At 39.7% G+C, this 16,953-nt stretch overlaps 1 protein-coding gene across 1 annotated transcript in view; it reads left to right on the forward strand.

Moving 5' to 3' along the window:
- The first annotated feature begins 2,643 nt into the window (after positions 1-2,643).
- atrnl1b (attractin-like 1b) overlaps positions 2,644-16,953 on the forward strand; it is a 66,768-nt gene continuing 52,458 nt past the window's right edge. Inside the window, exons 1-13 of the mRNA XM_079476241.1 lie at positions 2,644-3,266; positions 3,346-3,791; positions 11,814-11,897; positions 12,173-12,286; positions 12,420-12,548; positions 12,734-12,942; positions 13,527-13,701; positions 13,917-14,004; positions 14,293-14,548; positions 15,337-15,520; positions 15,614-15,768; positions 15,851-15,935; positions 16,022-16,233. Of these exons, the coding sequence (XP_079332367.1) occupies positions 3,556-3,791; positions 11,814-11,897; positions 12,173-12,286; positions 12,420-12,548; positions 12,734-12,942; positions 13,527-13,701; positions 13,917-14,004; positions 14,293-14,548; positions 15,337-15,520; positions 15,614-15,768; positions 15,851-15,935; positions 16,022-16,233 (1,927 nt within the window). The 5' untranslated portion in view covers positions 2,644-3,266; positions 3,346-3,555. The remainder of the gene's footprint in view (positions 3,267-3,345; positions 3,792-11,813; positions 11,898-12,172; positions 12,287-12,419; positions 12,549-12,733; positions 12,943-13,526; positions 13,702-13,916; positions 14,005-14,292; positions 14,549-15,336; positions 15,521-15,613; positions 15,769-15,850; positions 15,936-16,021; positions 16,234-16,953) is intronic.

Below are 16,953 nucleotides of genomic sequence, written 5' to 3' on the forward strand. Positions count from 1 at the left end.
AAAATGAGCTAGTGTACTTTAATATTTACTACATTAAACTACTAAAACTCATAGACACTAGTGTTTTTGAGTCTTACCATAGTAAATATGTAAGTATACTACAGTTTTTTCTTCAATTTATCCAATTACTATAACAACATATTCTAGTGCAAAGTATAATACAGTTTACTATAGTAAATACAAAATGTTTCCTCTAAATCTGTGTTTTTTGTATAGATTTGAATTATGAACATGGCACAACATCGTGATGGTACCGAGACATAGTCCCTACATCATGTCTTTACACTTTGCTATTTTCTACAGCCATTTTGGTTTGCTAATACATATCTATGTCTTGCAGTTTTTTTTCCAGCATTGCTTAAACATTTCTCATATGCAGACCTCAAAATGACAAAACACAAACACTATTCCAAAACTCCAAAGACATGTATTAAATCTACAGGCATTGCATGCCATAGAATGACATTATAAGCTCTGGTTGAGATGAATCAGGTTTTGTCAGAGTGTTTTATGCATTCAATCATTTGTTAATCCCTTTTAGTCAGGGATTAAGATAAAAAGATCAAATTTATTTTCTCTGCTTTCAGACGGTGTGTCCACTAAAGGTATTCTGAACAAAGAGAATCACTGGAAATCTCTGTGAAATATAAACCTTACCTCCACCCTTGACTGCATTACATTTATTTACTTTAGAAAGAAGAGGTAATACAGATCTCTCTACTGCCATGGATAAACTAATCTTCTTTCCTTTCAGCTCACATTTTTTGAATTACATTACAGCATGCAAGTGCCAGTTTCTCGCATGCTGCTTCAGGAGCTCTTAAAGCTGCTTCTAAACTATGCTGTTAAGTGTTTACCATCTGGGGCACTGTTAGTGCTTTACCTTGGAGGTACAGAGCAGTGAATCGTGAATCAGATTTGCTTTCCCACATCACAATATATGCTAATCTATTTGTACATGTGCTTTGTTACAGGCAGGGGCATGCAAGTGCAGCAATTCTGCATTTTACTCACTCTCTTTATAGCCTGAGGCTCCGATTCTTTCTTTCCTCTGCTGAAGGTCTTAAGAGAAAGTGTCATGTTCCCAAGTGGGCCATGAAAGAATGTAGGGCTACTCGCAATGAGACTGGGCTGTTCGTACAGACTGTAAATGACTTGTGCAAATAAAGCTTAAAAATCCTGATCATACTACATATTTGAAGCAATATGTCTTTAAAGGGATACTGTCGTAATTTCCTCACCTTCGAGTTGTTCCAGATCTGTTCCAGATCTGTATACATTTCTTTGTTCTGATGAACACAGAGAATGATATTTGGAAGAATGCTTGTAACCAAACAGATTTTGCCTCCCATTGTCAAAAGTGTCCGAGAACTGTATGAAGTACATTCTTCAAAATGTCTTCTTTTATGTTCAACAGAAAAAGCCAATTTTCCTACGTATATGGGAGTCAATGAAGGTCAAAATCTGTTTGGTTATAAGCATTCTTTCAAATATATTTCTCTGTGTTCACCAGAACAAATACATTTACAGAGATTTGGAACTCGAAGGTGAGTAAATGATGAAATTTTTGGGTGAAGTATCCCTTTAAGTCTGCTTCTCAAAGCATGTAGCAAAAGTATTTATGCATTTGAACCTCAGGTCTGTGTAGGTTTTATTACATTCTATGAACCAACTTCGAAATATATAGTGATATGAGCATTCTTAGGTTTCAGAAACATATATTTTTTACTGCCTGCGCTGTAGATGTTAGATTCGGCAGAATAGAATATTCAAGTGATTGAAAGATTGAATAATGCATTTAAACAAAACATAATTCTTCAATGTATATTTTATCATTGTATTTGATATTTATACAGTCTTCTCTTGAAAAGATTTAAAAGTTATTATTTGTGACATACTGAATGCTCTGAATGCTTCTGTATGCTCTCCAAATTTGGCCCTTGTTGTTGGTCTGTCTTTATACTGACGGAGACACACCCGTGCATCACATTATAGCAAGAAAACAACACCGTATTTTTCTGGTGATACTAATAAAAGAGTGGCACAGAAAGTGCAGCAGGGAACACATTGTCTGGTCCTATAGAGTGAGAAGCACATAGTGTATCATGTTATGATGTTATGCAGTTTTGATGTAAGATGGCTAATTTTGTATGACATATAGCTTATTGCTTAAAAGCGTCTGCTAAATGACTAAATGTAATGTAATTTAGGAAGCTACATTGTGTGTATCAGAAGTTGTCACATATTTTATCAATACCATCATACTTTATATACAGTATTGTATCTTGGTGGTATTTTTTAGCATGTTTTAGCAATAAAATTTAGCAATTTTGGGTCAAATTAACAATCCCAAACAGAACTGTAAAACACTTTGGATGTGTCCGCTAAATCCATAAATATAAAAGTAAAGGTACTCGTTAAATCAATGTTTCACACGTACAGCACAAATTCTACTTTATAGAAGAGTTTCAACAAACAAAAAAGAAAAACAAAGAAAAAATGTCCATTGTTCCAATACACGAAATATGTTACACTTAAAAAAGTTTATTATCTAATAATTCCCATCCTACTGCAACGGAAAGTCCGGGTACGCGCTCACTAACCACTGTCTCTTTAAATGTGCGCTCTCACTACTGAGCATGCGCGGACATCTCGTATTGAGTTTGCTCCAACCTGAGGAGCAGCCAGCGCGAGCGGCTCGTTCTGTGGACGCTCAAACGTTGGTCTTCGGGGCCAGATTCATACAATAAGGATTTATTAACACCTCCGGACGAAAACGAGGCACACCTTTACCGAGGCGCGAGGCCGTTGACGAGGAATAAAACACATTAAGGTTGAAAAAAGGGGAAAATATGCGCATAGAGTATTGTTGCTCAGGTTTTCCAAATCCCTCAGCGCAACGGACAACAGCAGAAACAACATCCATATTACTGACTGCTGCGGTTTTAAATGATGCGTTCTACTCTCAAAACATCTCCGCTTCCTGCTCCATTTAGCGGGTTATATTTAGTTCACGAACGTGTAACTAAGAAAAAGCTCAAGGTTTAAGGGATTTAAAGCGAACCAGGAGTGTATTTGGCCAGCCTGCTCAATGTTTACGCTTTAAAATGGCTGCGGAGGGTCTGTGGAAACAGAATAAGACCGTTGAATAACATGATGGTTCAAAACTGAAAATATCCCATCGCTTTGAGTTATGATAAAGATTTTGGGGGAAATCTTTTTTTCAATGTCATGTGGGATTCTTTTCCAGCCCTGTACCGCAGGAGGTAACGTAAGAAATTCCTGCCCTTGTTCAGAAACACAATGAGGCGATACATCTGATTTAACACGCTTGTGTTTGTGCAGATTTGATCCTGTCACATTCTCATCGGAGGGTTTTCCGTGAAGTGATTGCTTAGATTTTAGGGAAAAAGCTGCGATCTCATTGAATTAAGGAATATTGGTGAATGGATCCCCCTTGCTGTTATAATTGAAACAGTCTGGGCACCAGACTGGGAAGAAAGGCCCTAGGATATTGATACCCAGTCTAACAGCAGCCAAGTCATCCTTGAAACTATGGATGCTGGGAAGAGGATGCCCATGCTTAAGCCTTTTCTGATCGGGCAGAGACTGCAGGGCATGCACACATATTTATGGCTGTGTGTGATGTTCTCCCTGGTGCTGATATCAGACGGATCTCCATCTAAACCGTGTGAGAAGAGCTGTCTGTCTGGCAGGTGTGTGAACGGATCCTGTGTCTGTGATCGTGGATGGGTTGGGGACCAGTGCCAACATTGCCAAGGCAGATTCAAGTGAGTATTACATTAGACATTAATGGCTATTAGAAACATCTGAACCTGTTCTAAGCTTCCGGGGTCTGGATCGTGGTAACACATTCAAGGTGTTTGTGTGTCAAATGCAGTTTCATTAAACAGATCTTAGATTTGTAAAAAAAAAACTTGTATGATTTGTTTTATAAGTGGTGTGGTTGTAACCCAGCATAAACCTCAAGTCTCGTCTGGTTCCTTGGTATGTTCAGTAGTGTTTATAAAGTTTTGTCATAATTGCACTTTTATATTTGTCTAGGTGATCTATTAGGGATGCGCCGATAACGATAACCTATAATTCTTTGACATTGGAATCCGATAAACGATATATTGGCCGGTATACAGTTATAAATATTAATATAAAATTCTATGAGACTGAAAACAAAGGCAAAAAGTGGACAACTGCTTTTATTTGAAAACATAGGTAACCAACACTGTTACCTATGTATTTCCCAGAAAATCATGTACCAAGCCTAGTTTAAGCTAGTCAAACATTCTTTAACTTTAAAACTTTTCTGGTATGTTTTTTTATTTAATAAACAAATTATAGATGTTCTTCCAGAGCAACAGCCACATCTCTCACAGGTCTCAAAGCACTCAGACAGCAGTCTGATTCAAACAATATGCTTTTGTTCCTATAATTGACACATTCATAAGACTATATCTACATACTATTCCTATATCAATTATGTTTTGCTAATAGCAGTATGAATGATCATGACAGAAAGACAGGAGCTTAGCAGCGTGCAGCTGAAAAAGTTTAACCAGAGGAAATTATTTATGATTTATCGGCTATAATATATCGGCCCAAATTTATGTTATCCGATAAAATGATTGTCTGATACCGATAACGTTACATCCATCCATCCATCCTACAGATGTACATATAGATCTACCTGTATCTTCACAATGGGTGTCAAAGGTACCGTAGAAAGACATTTTGCTTGAGACACATGATTTAGCTTTAAATGAATGTAGTTTGACAGCTGTGTGATAAATGAAACCCTTCAACAAAGCTCCTGAACTTGCTTTAAATAGTAGCCCCCTCTTATTGGGTAGACCAGAGATTATTCTCTTTTCTCCATCTCAGAGTCAGCTGATATGATGCTATTGGCATTATAAATAATGCTGTCAATCAAACTAAACTTCAGAGTGATAACCAGAGCTACATATAAAACGAGATGAAAGGAATAATAACTTATTGGTATTTGTCCAGGTAACTTGTCCAAGTACTGATCTTTCATCTCACCATACCACACCGTGTTATCTATAAGCCTGGCCTTATGTGTCAGGCAGCCAGGTAGACTATCTTTCACACATGGGGAGGTCTCAAAAGTGAGCTATCGAACAACAGGCTGTCGCCCTGACAAATAGCGTTTCGTTGTATATTGACCGTCTTTGTGGATACACAGAACGAAATTCTGTTCTTTTGTAAGGGGAATTTGTCACTTGCCTGGCTTACCACACCATTGTTTAGGCTCCAGCTTGCTGTGCAGATGCTGTTTATGAGTATGCAGAATTATTAATGGCCTGTTTTCCGTTTCAGATTCATAAGTAACAATCACCTTGCCTGTTTGTCGCTTACTTGTTTGTTGCTGACTGCATGTTGTCATTTCATGATTTTACTTCCTTATTCTTCTATTAACTGTTTGTGTGTTAAAGTTAAAAGGCTTTTTCAGAATTGAAACCTGCACATTATTGAAAGTGGAGATCGTTTTTCGCATAAACTTAAGATGGGCTGACACTAAGAGACTGTGAGACTACTTGAATTGCTATGGCGCTTACACTGCACAACAAGTTTTCTTGTCATCCTTTATCTTGTTGTTGTAGCAGCGCGCTCACTACACAACGCAGACAAAATGTGCTAACAACAAGACCTTGGTCGAGGAGCAGATGCGACCAACAGTGAAAACACCTCCCACATCGTGCTAACTTCTAGTTTGATGGTGGATGGCAAAAGAGTTGTTGGTGCCTTTTCGCCATCCACTGGAATTGTGCGTGGAACATTAAAGTGTTATTCAGGGTTTTTCTATATTCAATTATACAGACTTGTTGCTTTAGGATAGTTTTAAATAGCTTTATGTCTGTTATACCAGCCATTTCACACGCTCTGTAATGTTAATGAATATTTGCCAGCAGTTGTTAATTCCTCCACGCAATAATTTGATGTAAAACTTCTGCGCTGTCATTGGCTGGATTAGTTCCACAGTGTCTCACACAACGGGATCACTTGGCGATAATATCAAGCAGGTTAGAAAATATCGTAGAGTCTGGGATAGCTCGAAACTTGTCTGGATATCACGTTGGTGACCTGCTTATCTTAATGAGCTTCGGTGACCGAAACAAGCACCGATTTGGTCGCGGACCTTAGAAATCTGTCTGCTACGGCAAAATCCAGCCAAATATCATTTAGTGTTAGCTTGCCGTTAGCCGCTGAGTTAAATGGATACTCCTCCCGTTGAACACAAAGAGAGGTTTTTTTTGGAATAATGTTAACAACCAACAGTTCTGAAGCATAGTAGGACATTTTTACTTTAGTGATTTTTGGTTCTGTTGAATACAAAATAAGAACCTTTTTTGAGGAATGTAGGGAAACAAACAGTTCTGTGGCACTTTTGACTAGCATTTATATTTTACTACTATGGGAGTCAATGGTGCTTCCGAACTGTTGGTTGCTAACATTATTCCAAAATATCTCTCTTTGTGTTCCACCAAACAAAGATATATATACATGTTTGGAACAACTAGAGGTAGTAACTCATGACAGAATTTTCGGTTGGAGTTTCCATTAAAAGTGGCCGTGCAACGGTGTTTCATGCCTTCTGACTTATTTGTAATGTTAAACATGTTGTCTTCTCATACTTCACATGGTCAACATTGGACGTATGACGTAGTATTTCTGTGCTTGATACACTCCCCCTACATTCGTATAGGTTTATGTCACTGACTTAAAGAAGTTAAGAACAGACTTGAAAAAAAATTAGATGACTTACTTCTAAGACCAGTCTAAGCAGTTTATGCAACCGGCCCCTCTGTTTGGTGGCTTTATCAGCTGTAACATCACAGTTTAGAATGTCATTTTGTTGTTTTAAATATGTGAAATGTACTTGCGAATTAACCGAAAAGCACATTTTGCAGTGGGTTAGGGTTTCCGTGTAGTTTTGTGAGATTAGTACTTTGATCTTTGTTGTGTGTGTGTGTGTGTGTGTGTGTGAGCGAGAACATCCATTAGAACTATGACATTTTTCCTGCTTAAGACTGCTGGCTAGTTGTTGGTGAACCGATTTGGCATTTGGGTTAAGCCAAGCCTGCCGACATGATCTATGCTCTATTTATAGACTGATCTTTGCTGATGACTTTCTAAAGTGCAAACATAATCTGCATCATATTCATCTGATCTCAGTATCGACAAATCCCCTAACTTAGTCCAACTACAGTCAGTGCATATATCTACTTGCATCTTGTGATGAAACACTGGAAGGTTGTCATCATATGTATTAAACGTGTACTTTTTCATCTTTATTGTGTTTTATGCAACTATGACTATTTACAGTAGCAATTACAAGATGTAAATAGAAACACCTTGGATTAACATAAGTACATGCAGTAAGCATGACTACTATTTGTTTGTAAATAGAAACACCTTGGATTAACATGACTAGTATATACAGTGAGCATGACTACTATTTTTTTCCACTTCAAGAAAGATCTTTGAAAGACTGCTTTGTCCTACTCATTGTATCAGACTGTATGATTGAATATTATAGAAAGATCAGTGGCAGACGGCATCTTATATATTAGTATTACTTAAATTTCCTGCATTAGCTTTTAAAAGTGGCTTCTAGGGTCCAGTTAATATAGATTACTGTTTGGGATCCAGTTAATGTGCTAGTGACAAAATGCAGGTCAGACAGCGGTAAGTCCAGTGGAGGCAGCATATGATATCTATTTCAAATATCTCTCTTGTTTTGGACCAGGCAAAAATCAAATGCTTTGTATTCCTGAGAGCTCTGTCAAATACTGACTCAGACCGATGGAACCTTACTCTGTATGTCACATCTCCCAAACTTCAGGAATGGGCAATGACAAGTAGCTTTTGAATTTTATAAAATGGATTTTACAAAATCCCCTTTGACAGTAAAATGTTACGGTGGCCTCTTCTTGAATGGTTCTTTCTCTCGTACCTTGTTTGATCTTGTTTGCTCCGTGAGTCTACAGAAAGATCCTCAATGTTTCTCAGTGAAGTGGAAATGCTCAATAACATCCCATCTGCAATAGCTTTTTTATTTCATCTTAATTCATATATTCCGTGGGAGTTGAACCCATGGTCAAAGCATGGCTGCCTCAATCCTCTACTGTTTGAGAGACATTAATCCTAAAATATTAATAAAAATAAATATTACTGCTGTTAACAAACATAGGCTTTTTTGATTAAGTTGATGCATGTAGTGCCGTCTAAGTGACTCCATGACTGTTTTAATAAATGAAGAGGCCTGAATTGTTCATTGCCAACCTAGTGTTCTTGCCTCCACATCACGCTACAAACAGATATCCTGTTGCACAACAGCTAGGGTTCAGCCTAACAAACTGGTAGTGGGAGGTAGCATGCCTACCACAGAGCCGTGGGTTCCATAGATAGGCACGGTTAGGAGGACATCAAGAGGCATCACTACACACCTATTGACGTGGCAGGAAGTGGGGTTGGGTTATGAAGCCCTTTAAATTAAAAAATTATGCCAGACAGATTATTACCTTGCAAATCTTTAATTTGAAGTTTTCGGACAGCTCAACCTTGAGCATAGGAGTTTTGTTGGCTATTCTATATGCTTGCAGTCTTTATGTAATAGTTACCAACGTGTGTCTTCTGGCCTGGGCGATTGAACCTTGTCCAGTGGCTAGAAGTGAGTCCTGCCTATTGGTGGATATATCTGATGGTACAAGTTCATAAAAGATTCATGAATTGTTGGTAAATAATTGAACCGTTGACTCGCCTACAGTTCCTCTCCCTTACATTTTTTGGGCTGCCAAATCCGATTGTGCGCCTGCATGTTAAGAAACTCTTGCGCCAGCACTCGGGCTGAGGGACGTCCTCCCTCGCACAGGATGCGGTACACCGTGAATACAGTGTTTGACTGCTCTTAAAATCCCGATGTCTGATTATAGACTTGCAGAACAGAGTGGGGAAATAGCTGGGCAACTTGTTAATAGGCTACGATTTAGACTACAACAAGAAAGTGAATGCCAGATTTTCAGCTTTTGTGTTTGGCACAAGATCCTTTGTTTGTGGCGTAGTAAAGGGATATGAAGAAATTCTCAACTTCTAGAGTGGTTCACAGACCCACGGAAATGATTACAACAGGTCAACAACCACAATGATTGGCAATAGCATACGAGTAGCAGGAGTTCCCATGATGCTGAATTTACGTTTTATATAAATGCAGTCATCTTTTGGGCTGAATTTGTTATTCATTTTAATAACAATAAATGTGAAAATGCATATTATATATGGATATTAGTTTAGCCACACTCAGGATGTTCGTGTTAAAGGGTTCATCGGATGAGCACTTTCAACTTGGTATGATTTATTATGGTCTTCATGAAATGTCTGGAATGTATTTTGCTTAAAAATACTCAATGGCTGGGAAAACTAAATCTAAAAATGATTTGGCCCTTATTTATCCATCTGCATGGAACATTAATGTCTTTTGTCAGTTACCTGCCTATTCATGATGAACTGCACTTGAATTTTTCTTTTAATGATAACAACATACGATTTATACTTGTGCCTGTGCTACCAAACTTTAAGCCTCTCTAGCACCAGTGCTATGTGCAGAAAAAGTTACAGCCTTAACACTAATAATATTTTATAGACATCACTGAAAGAAACTAAATTCAGGCGGCCAAAGCTGATACTAGTGAAAATGCTTAGAAGCAAACTTGATCATTTTAAATCCGAAAAATAACTTGTCCGAAGCACAACCACATGACAATGCTTAATGTCAAGCCCTGTAATGACCTCATTTCTTGACAGAAAGTGTGAATGCTAGCTGCTATTTTTGAATTTTGTGGTTGATGTTTTCTGTTGTTCGACGTTATTTCGTAGGGATGAGCGAGTACAGCATTATCTGTATCTGTATCTGTATCTGTTAACCATATGAATTATCTGTATCCGTATCTGTACTCGGACTGGGCGGGGCCTAACCTGGAAGTGGGCGGGGTTTAACCAGGAAGTGGTCGGGTTGTCTTGAAAGGGGCGGGGCTTTAACCAGTATGTTATTTTTAATCATGCAATTGCTAGCAGACGTTAAAAAAAATTAGATGACCAGCGGAGGGAGGGAGAGAGTGTGTGTAGCTAATTAATTTGAAATATTATAGTTTTATACGTGGAGTCAGCAGATGGTTAAAAAAAGAAAAAAAAATCTCAGACAGGCAGAGACGCAACGCTAGTCGCGTTCTACCAAGCACCACGTCTGAACAAACCCCACGTTTACCAGAACTCTACTGGTTAATAAGTACTGCAAAAAAAAACGAAATAAAAAACAACCCTGAAGCTGAAGAAACCCTAAACGTTAACGGAAAAGACCCGCGAACCTGAGTGACTGGGGGAGAGACAGAGAGAGAAAGAGAGCTGTTCTCTTCTCAGCGTTCTGTGTGTGAGTGAGTGAGCAGAGCGGGACACAGCAAATCTGTATGTGTAAGGGAGGGGCGCTGTGACTAGCCTATCACAGAACGCAGACACAGTCAGCTACCCAATGAGGATTTTTATTCCATCCGAGCACAGATATTGACTCGTATTACTCGTATAATACTTGTACTCTCGGCAAATATGCTTTATCCGTACCGGATACTCGTTTCAGCCGAGTATCCGGCTCAACTCTATTATTTCGTGTATTTTTTAGGTCTGTCGAATGATTCATCGCGATTTATCGCATTCAGAATACTAGTTTGTGTTAACATAATATATTTCTGTGTAATGTGTATATTAAAGTTTATTTTTAAAACACATACATGCATATATTTAAAAACGTTTGCTTATAATTTCAATTATTGGTAAATGTAAGTAAACACATCTAAACATTTCCCAAATGTATATACATATACTGTACATATGTGTTTGATTTTGTGTTTATAAATACATAATTCATATGCACAGTACACAGACATATATAATCGAAAACAAACGTTTATTCTGGATGTGATTCATCGTTTGACAGCTCTAGTATTTATTTAGGTTCTAATAGCAAATAGTTTCCGCAAAGTTGTTTTCAGTTTCAGTTTTGGACCAATATGTCCAGAATATTCAAGAAAAAGAAATGAATTGGCAAATGCATGTACAATTCATTACAATATTGTCAAAAACATAAATGATGTTTTATTTCACTTACATATTTGATGAGAATGCGAATTATCTGAAAATCGAATCCTTGACGTTGCTTGCACCATTTTATACCCGTTGAGCTGCAGGGAAGGCTAATGATAATTTATCATTCTGGAGATTCAGAATCTGTGACTTCCTCTTATCCACTCCAAAGAGTTGTGTGACATAAGCTCAATTCAGTCTTTGTTCTCCAAGAAGGCTAGTACAGAAGGTCTCAGCAATGTCATGATTGATTTTCTTTGAGAATCTGCCCGAGGAGTGTTTGGCTACGTGAGCAGCAATCATTTGTTCAATTAAGAGTGTGTTTTTGGAATATTGAGGTTATTGTTTGTGAGACTTAAGTCGGCATCTACGAACAATAGGCCCTGTCTAGGTAAACACTCTGTCCATGACATATAATGGTCAAGTGTTTCGTGGTGATGCTATACACAACCGAGTGCACAACTCCCACGCATTCCTGCATCCATATGGTCATAAGTAACCACAGAAACCAGCTCACCCTATTTGTCTTTTAATACTGAAGAAGCACTTTTCACTTATGTTTTTCTTTATGCATAGCATTGTTCTGTTTGCCCGTCTGTTTTTGTTGGATGTGGACCCTTTTGGCTGACTGTGATCCTGTTTTTCAGGTTGACTGAGCCGTCTGGGTACCTAACAGACGGCCCCATCAACTACAAGTTCAAAACTAAGTGCACATGGCTGATTGAGGGCTAGTAAGTGTCTCTCTATCTTCAACTCTCTCACCTGATTCTGACACGGTTTTGTTTTGCCCACACTTTCCTACAACCCCCATTTAAACACATTTCAGAAACACAGCATGTTGCGTTCTGAGTCATGTTACCAGAAATGGCATGGGGGAGCGCATTCCTCCTCGCACTCCTTAGATTTGGCAGAAAGTAGAACACGATGTAAAATCTGATAATTTGTGGACTGTGTGTGCACACAGCAACAAGTTCTTAAGCATTATGTCATCACCTTTGTTTTGCAGCCCCAACGCAGTGCTGCGGTTACGGTTTAACCATTTCGCCACCGAATGCAGCTGGGATCATATGTACGTCTATGACGGGGACTCTATTTATGCTCCCTTAGTAGCGGTGTTCAGGTGCGTGTCTGTTTTGGAAAACATCTAAATTGTAGTTGTGTCATGGAGATAAAAAGTAAGGATGGCCCAGAGCCAGATGATGAGCGAACTGAATCATTTCTGAACCAGGTATTTGTCTTTAATTGTCCCGCAGTGGTCTCATTGTCCCCGAAGTCAAAGGAAATGAGACCGTCCCTGAGGTGGAGACCAACTCAGGCTATGCACTCCTGCACTTTTTTAGCGATGCTGCCTACAACCTCACCGGATTTGAAATCTTCTACTCGTGAGTATCACTGTATAAATTGAAAAGAGCCTGCCAGGTGCTAATACACTATATCAAACAATGGTGCATGATTCATATTTAATGTAATCATGGGCTTAGTCCTGTTCTTTGCACCGCGCAATTCAGGCGCCCTTCAGTAAGAAATTGTAATTCTTATTTGGTTTTTATGACCTTCTCTCCTACAGAATCAATTCATGTCCAAATAACTGCTCAGGCCACGGGAAGTGCACCTCGGGGAACTCGATAGCGAGCCGCGTGTATTGCGAATGCGATAAGTATTGGAAGGGCGAGGCCTGCGACATTCCCTACTGCAGGAACAACTGTGGCAGCCCGGACCACGGCTACTGCGACCTCACCGGGGAAAAGCTGTGCGTGTGCAACGACAGCTGGCAAGGTACACTCTCATCCCTCCTCTTCTCCAATTCGCTCCCTGCTGCGTCTCTCTCTCTTCTCCAGATTATGTTAAACCAAAAGAATCCGAAGGATGCCATAAAAATATGTTGTAAGGCTGTCACCCCCTAGTGGACATTGTGTAGCGGTGCACCTGTCACTTCTGCATCACTGCAGCATCCACTATGTCGCAATGTGTCAGAGGAACAGTTAAGGCTGACTGATGCTTAACTTAAGGCCTTCCTGAGATTGATGTTGTGACATGAATCTCTCCGGCAAACCTCTCACTATGCCAGTGACAGGAAATGGAGTCAGAGATAGTTTGAATGGTAATGAACATGAGAAATTGATGAGGCATTATTGCGCTGCACACTGGAATATTGTGATTGGCCAATCAGAATCAGGCATTCCAATGCCAATCCCAGATAACAACAGCGTTTTGTATCCAATAATTTACTCATGTGGCAAGGTGTCGTGTAAAAAGCGGGATAACGCACATCCAGCCTATTGCAGTATAAACCCTGTTTGTTAATTTACAGATTTAACATGGCCATTGAGAATTGCACTTGCCATCTCTTTTTCTCTCAGGTCCAGACTGCTCTCTAACGGTACCCTCCTATGAGTCTTACTGGATTATGCCAACAGTGAAGCCATTTGGAGCGTCTCTGGGCAGAGCATCCCATAAGGCCGTGGTGCAGGAGAAGGTTATGTGGGTTGTTGGCGGCTATACATTTAACTACAGCAACTTTCAAATGGTTCTGAAGTGAGTGATTTTTATGTTTTTCAGGGGCAAATAATATTTTTGAGATCGCATGAAGACAATAGAATAAAAAATAAAGGTTTATAACTATGATAATAGCTGTTCCCTGTAGAGAACCAATTCCCCTCCCTCTTTGTAGTCTTGATTTGGGACGTCTGGGGATTATTGTGTAACATACAAATTGCAACATCAGACATTTTTTCACTGTTTTCTTGCAGTTATAATTTGGAAAGTGGCATCTGGAACACCGTGCCCGTCAGTAGCGCACCCCTGCCGAGATATGGACACGCCTTAGCACTATATTGGGTAATATCAGTTTTCATAAATTTGACACTGATTGATGTAAGAATATTTTTTTGTATCTAACTTTAAGCAAAATACCTGTAAGGTCAGAATGAATGAATGAATAAATGTATTTAGCTTATTAGATGTGCACGCTTCGGCTTGAATACCTGTTTTGAAACAGATTCGCAGATCCTCTGTAGCACCCAAAATAAAATGAACCAGCCAAACACTAATTTAAATGTTCAAGTAAAAAAATGGAACCATAATTGACCAAAACTTTGAAACTATAATCTTTATTCTCTTTTCCAGGATGACATCTACATGTTCGGAGGCAAGTTGGAAATGGGTGCTAAGAACATAACAGATGAACTGTGGGTGTTTAACATACCCAGCAAGACGTGGTCACAGAAGAACCCCATTGTGCCAGCCCATGGGCAGATCTACGCTGTGGAAGGCCACTCTGCTCATATAGCAGAGCTGGACAACGGAGACGTGGTGATGGTGGTCATCTTCGGCTACTCCTCCATCTACGGCTATATCAGCAACGTTCAGGAGTACAACATCTGTGAGTGAACCAAGCAGTACCAAAAGGGAGATTGGGGCAGGATATAGAACGTTGTAATTTTGTATTAAAATTAAAAGTAAAAGGTGCTGAATTCTTAGAGCACAGAATAACCTTTTTATGCATGAATTAGGTTGACAGAGTCAGAACTTTGTATTGCTGTGTTTTTTGCGTTGCTCTGGGTATGAAGAAAATAACCTTTGTTACACATATTTTTCACTTTATTGTCCACTGGTGGTTAGTTTGCAACTGTACCATTAAAATCCATAGCACAGAATTAGAATATGCATTTTGATAACCATCCACTGTAGTGACCTGTATGCATGAAAAGATAAAACTTGACTTATTTTATTATACTTTTGGGCATTTATACCTAAAATAGGTCAAAAGGTCTAATTAGATTCTGTTTGAAAATGTAGTTTACATCGGTTAGCCAGTAGATGGAGCTGTGGTTCTTCATGAGAAGCAGTATGCATTGTTTTTATGTTTCATGGCTGAAGTCTGTACTTTTGCTAATCTTGTTTAACTCCAGGATAACACCACAATCTCTGTGGTATCAAGTAATCTTTAAAGTGTCATGAACTCATGCCAGACACTCGGTTTTGTTGGGATGAGATAACTCCTCTCATTAAAGTCAAACACATTTCTGTTGGGATTGTCACAGACTGAGTATGACAAGCCAGAACAGGCTTTCTGGATATCTAAAAGAATGGGCTTTATGCGTTTCAGAGACTTAAACTGTGATAATTGTTCTTATTAATAGTGATTTGCCTTGTTTTGTCTGTGCACAGTGACAAACACATGGCTTGTGCCAGAAACCAAAGGAGCGATCGCTCAAGGTGGGTACGGCCACAGCAGCGTCTACCACAGCGCCACCAAGAGCGTGTATGTCCACGGGGGCTACAAATCTCTCCCCGCCAACAAATATGGCTTGGTGGATGATCTTTACCGCTATGAGGTCCAGACGCGCACCTGGTAAGAGCAAACACACAAATAATCAAACATATGTTGTTATCCTTTAATGTAAAACATATTTAAAGATTTAATTTGATGGCTGTCGTGTCGCAGGACGATTCTGAGAGAGAGCGGGTACCCACGTTATCTGCATTCATCTGTGATGTTAGGAGGAACTCTGCTCATCTTTGGAGGAAATACCCATAATGACACCTCTCTGAGCAATGGGGCCAAATGCTTCTCTGCTGACTTCCTGGCCTATGACATTGGTTTGTGCTGGCTCTTTAGTTCTCGTTTAGTTATTCTTGATGTGTCGATTTATTGATCAATTGTGTGCGTTTGATTCCGTAGCATGTGATGAGTGGAAGGTCCTCCCTAAACCAAACTTGCACAGAGACGTCAACCGCTTTGGCCATACTGCTGTGACCAGTAACGGGTGGGAACTAAACAACATTAAATCAAAATAAAGGCACAAAACACGAAACAAGACTCTTATGTCTCTGTGTCTTCTTCCCCTTCCAGGTCCATGTACGTGTTCGGTGGTTTTTCCAGCATGCTCCTGAACGATGTGCTCATCTACAGGCCACCCAGCTGCGAGGCCTTCCTGGGACAGGAACGCTGCGAGGCCGCGGGTCCTGGTGTGCGGTGCGCTTGGAAGAGTGGCCGCTGCACGTCCTGGGAGCCCAGCTTCACTTCCAATGTTACACCTGCTCCATTCTGCCCTGCCAAAGCCGGTAGGTTTCTGAAAGAGGCTTACAGACTCCCCCTACCACCATCGGCTGTGACATTTTCCATCGTGCCCAAACTGGGAAATCATTCTGGCATGTACTCACTGAACTGAGCCCCCGGGTTTGTCTGCCACAGACTGTGTTAATGAGCGAGAAATGGAAGGGCCATTCCACACAATCCTCTTTTGCTCCGCAGGACTGCCAGCTCTGTATGATCTTTTGCCACCTGTCAGAACACAACCAGTCACACTGAACCAGTAATTTAGCACGTTTGTGTACGAGTGAGTGCGTGGACTTTTAGACTACGCAATATCTGGCTTCGTTTGTTCGATTTGAATTTCAAATCTGAGGTCTGAGAATTGCATGCTGGGATCTTTTCTGGCAGTGCTGGCCCTGTTGATGCAAGGGAGTGTTTTAGTGCAATGGCAAAATAAATCGTTTTTTGTTTGGATTGTGAGCTTGGTGCTTAAATAGACTGTGATGAAATGACAATGTACCACATGGCAAGCTAACAAACCATCACTGAATGATTTTGTTTGTATTTGGAGGTAAATGGGGAATTAAAGTTGGTTCTGTTTGTAATAGTTTAACTTCTGCTTAGTTTAAAGTTTGGATGTGAGGTTTGGGTGTAGAAAAGTGCAAACAGCTCTGGAAAATCATTTCTCTCTACATCAATGTACGCTTAACAACATTGAGATTTTAATACCTTTTATTAGACACGGTATG

The sequence above is a fragment of the Barbatula barbatula genome (genome assembly GCF_947034865.1).
Source record: "Barbatula barbatula genome assembly, chromosome: 16".
Lineage (NCBI taxonomy): Eukaryota > Metazoa > Chordata > Actinopteri > Cypriniformes > Nemacheilidae > Barbatula > Barbatula barbatula.